General features: G+C 51.9%; 1 protein-coding gene across 1 annotated transcript; it reads left to right on the top strand.

Moving 5' to 3' along the window:
* Window positions 1-1,680: 1,680 nt before the first annotated feature.
* On the top strand, window positions 1,681-4,868 carry RBP5 (retinol binding protein 5). The gene is made up of 4 exons (XM_008683515.1): window positions 1,681-1,842; window positions 2,083-2,261; window positions 4,285-4,386; window positions 4,815-4,868. The coding sequence occupies exons 1-4, from the start codon at window positions 1,770-1,772 to the stop codon at window positions 4,866-4,868; spliced, it is 408 nt and encodes a 135-aa protein (XP_008681737.1). The 5' UTR covers window positions 1,681-1,769.
* The last annotated feature ends 3,351 nt before the right edge of the window (window positions 4,869-8,219 follow it).

Here is an 8,219-nt window from a genome sequence, read left to right as displayed (position 1 = left end):
ACCCCATCCCCGCTACTGCAGGATGACGTCAGCAAGCCAGGCGAGGACTGATGGGGCGGCTGGCCAATCGGGTGGCTGGGGGGGGCCAGGTGCTGCAGGGGGGGAGGGAACCAATGGGACTGGGGAGCAGGGGCGGGAGACTGTGTTAGGGCATTTTCCCTAGACTGCAATTTGGGGGAGCAAGGGAACTGCGGGGGCTGGGGCGGAAGCTGGAAAACCGTAGAGGGGGTGGGAAATAAGAGGGACATTGGGAGAATCGAGAAGCTGGAAGCCCGGGGGTGGGAAAGGGAGACGTCAACGGAGACCTGAGGGAGGCGAGGAGGGGCAGTATCACGTCACCCCCCCCCCACACACACACACACACCACCAACAACTCTGCATTAACCTCTTTTCACAGCCCATCCCATCAGCAGGTCGCTGCTGCGCGCCTCCTGGGAGCCGTAAAGCAAAACCCACAGCCTGAACCCAAGAGATCCTAGCATTTCCGTTCCCAGCCCCAGGTGTTTGAGGAAACCATGGGATGGTCAGCAGGGAGGTGGAAAGGGTTCTGGGACTGGAGGAAGAGTGAGAGATTTGCACACAACACACACACACACACACACACACACACACGCACACCTGTCCAGACGATTCACTACTAGGTGGGATTTTTTCCACTGCCTAGGCTCCCTCCCTCTCCCCAAACTTCCCACCTTAAACCATGATGAACCAACCCAGCTGATTCTGAAGCCAGGGAAGTTGGTAGGTTTGAAAGAGAGGGAGAAAGGGTTGGGGGCGGAGGTGAGGTACACGGTAATTTAGGCAGCCCCCGTCATGGTAATACATCTGGTAAGCGTGGGCTGTCCAAAGGCTGGGAACTGGAGGTGATGGTACCATCAGTGACTACAGAGGGACAGGGAAACCCCTGGGTCCCAAGTCAAAATTTTCCAGGATAGCCAACCAAACACCTCCTTCACTCTCTGCTCCAGACTTTGAACTCAACACCTCCTCATGCTGACAACCCCCTCTGTGCCTGGGCAGAACAGTTTCTCTGCCTCCTTCCTAATGGCCCTATAGGACAAAGAGCTTGGAATTCCAGAGTCGGGGCCCCAACTCAGCGAAGCTGTCTGAGGGAGTTGTAGGAGGTAGCACTCTAGCATTTCCTTCACTGTGGCTTCTGGCCAGCTGACTGTCCCCCGTCTTTCCCCACCTCTTCCCCCTCATACCTTTCAGGATCCCTGACTCAGTCCTAGGATCTCAGGGTATTGTTAGAACTCATCCCCGGATGAGCTTGGAGGCTGCCACTCCACACAGCAAGACCAGACCTCTCTTAGGGAAGACCGCCCCCCTCAGAGCTCTGGGACATTTCCCAAGCCTGCGGACAATGGGCTGCAAGCCAAAACTGACCTTCGAAAAGGCTCGTCTTGGATGACTGAAAGCCCCAGATCCTGCTCCAGGTTCCTTCCTCAGGAAAAGCCAAGGTCAGGCACCAAGCTGCCAAGTTCCCACCCCTCCCTCAGATGGCAGGAACTAGCCCCAAACTCATTATGAGAGGAGGGAGGAAGTCTGGTAGGAACTCTTATTGCAACAGGGCCCAGCCCTATAAAAACCCTGGTAAGCATAGACCTTTACGCAGCCTGTGTGTGTGTGTGTGTGTGTGTGTGTGTGTGTGTGTGTGTAGTCTAGCCTGGACTCTCTCAGCCTCACCTGCCAGACAACACCCACTCCCTCCGCACCCTGCCTGCTATATTCTCCTGAAATCTCGATCTCTATCTTGGCCAGCCCAGACAATGCCTCCCAACCTCACCGGCTACTACCGCTTTGTCTCACAGAAGAACATGGAGGACTACCTGCAAGCCCTAAGTAATGGCCTCACCCTCCCAGACCCCTCTCACTCCTCTTCTCCCCTTTCCCTCCCTGCCTCTCTGTCCCATTGAGAAGAGGGAGTTCTGGGGTTGGATGCTGTGGTGGCACCTGACTTGGGATCCATTTCTAGCCAGGGCATTGGTAGCAAGAGTCCGTCTATGGTCTCAGACCCAGCTAAGGGGCAGCCCACAGCCCTGGCTGGCTTGTAGGAGCCCCACTAAGAGGTAGCCCCCACAGACATCGGCATGGCTCTGCGGAAGATCGCGCTGCTGCTCAAGCCGGACAAGGAGATTGACCATCAGGGCAACCACATGACAGTGAAGACCCTCAGCACATTCCACAACTACATTCTGGAATTCGAGGTGGGAGTTGAGTTTGAGGAGGATCTAAGGAACGTGGATGGACGAAAATGCCAGGTACTTTCCCTCAGGCTTGGGGGAGGGCACGTGGTTGAGCGGGTGGGGGCCTCTTAACAATCTGGGGCAAAACAAAGTGCACTTTCCCAGCCAGAGGCAGAGAAAAGCGATCACTACAGTAGGCTGCAGAGTCCCCAAGGTAACAGTCACCCAAGTCGCTCTCTCCTGCCCCCTCTTATTGCCAGCCGAAAGGACAAAAAAGGCAGGTCACCATCAGTCCAAAGAAGAAATACTTGCTCACCCTCTAGCTTGTGACCTTCTTGGTCACTGCAAACTCTCTTTTCCCTTAGCCTTTATGAGTCCACTATCCTCTATTTCTTTCTGTTTCTTAAGCCTTCCTTTTGGTCTCCTTTGCAGACCCTAGCTCTCTTATTAATCCCTTTAACTGGGGTTTCCCCTAGTATTTTGTTCTTGCCTTTCTCTCTTTTGTCTGTACACCAAAGCATGGGCTAAATCATCTATACCCATGCTTTCTGCTACCATCTGTAAACTGTCCTTGACATGGATTCTCCAGCCAGAGTTGCCTCCTGAGCTCCACGGTGAAGTTTTCATCTGCCTGTATGATGTTTCCAACCGCATGCCCCAAGCTCAAAGCCAAAGTCATTATCTTCCTACCCAAACTATTACTGCTTTATATTTCCTGTCTTTATTAATGGCAATAACCAGCCAGACCAGAGACCTGGGAGTCACAGCTGTATCTTCTGCACCCCAACACACACACACACACACACACACACACACACACACACACACACATCTAGTTGGTCAAGAAGTCTTTATAACTTGTCTTCACTGTCCAGTATAGTTGCTACTAACCATATATGGCCTTCGAACACTTGAGATGTAACTAATCCAAACAGAGTGTTATAAGTATAGCATACATAGTGGGGTTTGAGACAATACCAAACAACGTAAAACATCTCAGTGATTTTGATTTTAATCACATGCTGAAATGATAATACTTTATATATTCTAGGTTAAATAAAATACATTATTAAATTTAATTTCACTTGTTTCTTTTTCCTTTTCTAACATGGCTACTAGGAATCTTGCATTTTCTAATGTGGCCTGTGTTTATGGCCCGTTATATTTCCACTGAACATTGTTGATTCTTCCTAGCCTTCCTCTAGTGCCTCCTTCATTCAAGCCCTCATTTCTCGCCTGGTGCCCAAATCTGGCCCTCAATCTTAACCCTTCTCTAACCCACTCTGCATACTGTAGCCACAAGCATTTATCTAAAATATAAACATCATCATGAATGAAACCCTCTCAGTGACAATCCCTTATGTTCCAGATGAGGTCCACTCTACTTAAGAGCCCTTAACAACTATGTGGCCTTCTTTCTTCTATGCTGTTCCTTTTCTTGCTAGAAATTTCCCAGCATCTCCAATCTAACTAACTCCTTGCTTCCTTGAAGACTCAGCTCTTCCCTCCCCACTCCCATCCCCAACACTTGCCTGGTGTCACAGGTACCTGCTTCCTGCTCTGTCTGACCAAGATTCTGAGCTCCTTGGTTAGCAGGGCCTATCCTATGGGAGGCTTTAATACATGCTGGTTGGAATGCCCAGGCCCACCCCACTCTGATTCAGGGCTGGGGGTGATCCTTCACTCTCAGGGACACTTCAGCTGTCCTCGAAACCAAGAAAGAGGAGAGATTCCCTGGTGGGACTTACAACTTCCCTGGTCTTTCCCAAAAGACCCTCCAGTCCAGCCGGAAGTATCCAAAGGACAAAGTGTTTGTTCTTCATCACCCACCCACCCCAGTTCTACTCCTCGTTATCCCGCTCCATCCCTGCTCTGCCCTAGCAGTCACTGTAGACAAACTATGGGCCCCCCTCAGTGGCCTTTGGGAGTTGGGGAAGGGAGTCCTACTGAATCAGAGCAGCCATCTTACTCAGAATGAAGGGGCTGGAGCAAGACAGTGTCAGCGGTGGTGTGAAGAGGGGCCGCCCAGCCAGACTGAGTTGGATGCATTTGGGATGTTCTGCCTCCAAATCTTCCCTTATTCCTGCTTTCCCTATAGACAATAGTCACCTGGGAGGAGGAGCAGCTGGTATGTGTGCAGAAAGGGGAGGTCCCCAACCGAGGCTGGAGACACTGGCTAGAGGGAGAGAAGTTGTATCTGGTAAGCTGGGTGAGGGCTGGGAGAGGGGCCTCCAGATAGGACTCATCCCCTTGCCCAAATCGAGTCAGTCTCCTATGCCACCCTCTGCCCCCCTCCAAGGAGAGCAACCAAAAAGAAAACAAAAGCACTGGCAAGAGTAGAGAGAGGAAGACATAGAGGGGCCAGGTGGGCCCTGGCTACAAGTCAGATGAATGTCCATAAATCATGACTAGAGAGACAGAGCCTAGCCATTTCACATTCCATGACCCAGCTCCCTTCCTTCCTCTGGGGTGAAAAGTTGAAGGTGTGGGACAATGATACAATTCCCCATACATCAAATGCTCTAGCTGTTGTCTCCCAAAGGATTAAACAGAGCTCAAGGACCTTGAAAAAGGAACTCTGGCTGGCAAGAAACTTCTTTCTCCTCATTATTCCTACTCTGTCCCCAGGAACTGACTGCAAGGGATGCAGTGTGCGAGCAGGTCTTCAGGAAGGTCAAGTAGCCAGAGAGGAGCTGAGGGCCCCTGCAGATGGCACCGGTCCCCAGACTCCTCTTGCTCGTACCCCTTCAAGCCCAGATTGTGCCAGGTCAGCAGTCCCTTTCTCGGGCCACTTACTCTGCCTCCGGGTCCCTCCTCACCCCTCCCCATGTTAATCTATAACTTGCAACCCCCCAGGCCAAAGTCCTTTTTCCTCACACTCCACTGCCCTATAGTAGCCTCAGATCCAATTCCCAGTCTGGCCTCCTGGATGAAAGAAACAGGCAAAGGGGAAAGACCCCTTGAAAACAATGGATCTCAACTCTCTTTGGTTCATTTGGTCCCTTATTTTCCATCTAAGAAAGAAATAAGCTTTGAGCATTTGGGGACAAGTAAGAATTCTGTCCTGGTGGAACTTTTGGAAAACTGACTAGGGTTCAAGAATTTAAACAGGAACTACTGGTAGAATCTTTTGTCTATTTCCTGTCCTTATTCTCAAGAAAGCCGCATGTGTTCAACAGAACCCGGCCCAAGGCAAGGCCTCACCCACACAGAGTTCAACAGACCACATGTACCAATGTCTGAATGAATCCTGGCTATCTTATATTTCCATGCTACATTTTGGGGAAGTGGAATGGGACAGGGTGAGACCTTTGTCTAGTGCTGGAGGAGGTTATGAAGCTTCAGAATAATGACCCGGCCTCCATGTCTGCTTTGGGAAGCATAGGCAGCAAGAAGGCTAGAAAAGATTGAAAGGGGTAACAGATGGAAAATACAAGGCCAAGAGCTAGGAAGATGAGGGACATGGGGGTGTGAGGGCAACAGCAGGAAGAAGACTGACATGCCTGGCTATTGGGACCCTCTGCTTGAAGGCCAGCAAGGCTGGGACAGAGGATGAGAGGGAAAAGTGAGAAGAGCAAGGCTTCTCCCTAAGGGTCCCAGAATACCCTGGAAAAGAGCCCAGAGGGCAGGGCCTGTTCAGGGTCAGGGCCAGCTCCAGCCTCTGGACACCTCCCCACCTCCAGGGACCTTCGTCCTTTCAGAATAAAAGTCCTGTGGGGCAAGAGTCAGGGAGAAGAGGGCTCAGTGTGGGATGGGGACAGATCCTGACTGTGTGGGAGGCAGAGGTTGTTGGAAAGTCCCTGGCCTATGCTCATTAGATGATCACCACTGCCCCCTCTTCCTGCAATGGCTAAGCCCCTACACATTCAAGACAGTCACTGGTTTTGAACACTGATCCTACTAGATGCCCTGGAATGAGTTTGGAAAAGAAAAGAAAAGAACTCAGAGTGGAACTGAATAGCTTACTCTCTGCCAGTCTCTCTGCAGATGTCCCCAGTAGAGTGGGGAGTAGAGAGCCCTCCTCTGGACAAAGCCACCCAGCAGAAGCTCTGGGGACTGCTGGATCCTGCCTTGTCTTTTTCCAAGGTACAGTGAAACCAAAGGAAAATGCTCCGTGTATAGTCACCTGTTGTCTAAGTCACCGGGGCACTGAAATGTCCTGGCCCCTCTGAGTTCACAGCACAGGTCCAAGCCTCTCCCCACAGGACTGTCTTCTGTGCTCTTCATATTGGTCCAGCGCCGCTTGCTTTAGTCTTGCCAGAGGGGCTGACCCAGGAACTTGGAGGCCTCCATGATGACTGTCAGGTCCAATCTAAACACCCCGAAAATGCCTGGGACATGAGCATCCAGCCATCCACACTGCAAGTCCACGTCCTTCACTTGACCTTACCTCTTCAGGAGCCAGAGTCCAACAAGAAGCCTGGAGATCCCCAAAAGAGCACAAGCCATTAGAGGAGGACTGAGCAGCTTCAGAAGCATCACCCAGGGGGTGGGCAGGAGCAGAGAGCTACTGAGACTGGAAGCCTGGGCTGCTGTTCCCCTGTGGGCAGCAGGGGGTGCTGATCACACCAAGTTTAATCCTCCCTCCTCCACCACCTTCTTGAATATTCCCTTTCCCACCGCACAGACACCTGCAGCACACACACACACACACCGTACCACCACCACCAATTTCCAACCCACATACTCACCTGCTCAAAACCCCAACCTCTCCTTCAAATCAGGCTGCTCCGTCTGTCCTCAGATGGAAGAGATGATTACCAGGGCATCAACTGAGAAAGAAGAGAGGGACATAGCCTTCGAGGGAAGTGCCGCCCCCAAGCCTGTCCTGGGGCACACAAAGCTGAGGATCCAGGACTGACTTTGACTTTGTTGACCAGCGTCCTAGCCCCCAGGGAGATGATCAGCAATCCAAAAGGTTTATTTCCATGTGAGAGGGAGTAAAAACCCCCTTCTAAGCCAGCCCCACTCCACCAGGCCCCTACCCCACTCCTCCTCAGGCCCAGAGAGCACCACATGCTCACAAACAACCTTCTGGCCTGAACTTCAGATGATCCTTTAGTCTCGATTCCTATGTCACTACAGATCCCTCTTCGCAGAAGAAAGTAACCAACAGTGGATATACCAAGAGCAGGTGTGTGCCCTCTGAAGCAGAGAACCACATGCTGCCCAAGGCCTCGAGGTCCACGTTCTGGTAGGGGACCAGAGAGTAGGCAGGAGCAGCAAAGTCTAGCCAGGTACCCCTCCCCGCTGCCCCTTTCCCTTCAGCCACTCTCTTCCATGTGACCCCACCCCACCCCACATGCCCAGACCTGCATGTTGAAAAGAAAGCTCAGGCAAAAGCAGGAAATTCCTCAACTCTAAATCACAATGGCCATCCCAGCTAGGAGCTCCATCCTATAACCGTGGTTGGACCCCTTACTGGCAGCAGGGGATCCGTAGAAGCCACTGCAAATCCTGGGATCCCAAGAGAGAGCAGAGGCCTGGCCATATTGACACCTTTCCCCAATCCCAATGTTATCCCCTATGAGGCAAGAACTACATCTGGTCTAGGCTCACGTACCCAAAGGTCAGTATGAGGTCAGAAGTTCCCAATATAGCTAAGGATGGCCTGCTTCTTCCCTCCTGCCTCTCCCTGCCATAGACTCTTCCTTTTCTGGAGCTTGCTGTGCCTACCCAGCCTGGGCACCACCTCCAGTACCCCCACTCAGCTCTCTGGGACGTCTCCCCTGACTTCTCCAGGCTATAACCCCCTCGATCACAGTAGCACCCATGCCATCAGGGCCCCCAAGGACTGATCTGGAGTCATCCCAGTGCTGTATCCATGATTATGGACAGGTGAGGATGGGGGAGACCTTGTATGTATAGCAGGAGGTGAAAGGGTATCTGGTGAGGGTCCTCGATGGCCAAATCAGGCAGCTCTGTGAAGGACTCTGATGGGTGTAGCTGGGTTTGCATCAAGGGTAGAAAGAAAGAGAAAAAGAGAAGGAAGGAAGGAAGGAAGGAAGGAAGGAAGGAAGGAAGGAAGGAAGG

This window comes from Ursus maritimus, unplaced genomic scaffold (genome assembly GCF_017311325.1).
Source record: "Ursus maritimus isolate PB19 unplaced genomic scaffold, ASM1731132v1 scaffold_26, whole genome shotgun sequence".
Taxonomy (NCBI): domain Eukaryota; kingdom Metazoa; phylum Chordata; class Mammalia; order Carnivora; family Ursidae; genus Ursus; species Ursus maritimus.
The sequence above is the reverse complement of the archived record's forward strand: the minus strand, read 5'-3'. Positions and strand labels throughout refer to the sequence as shown.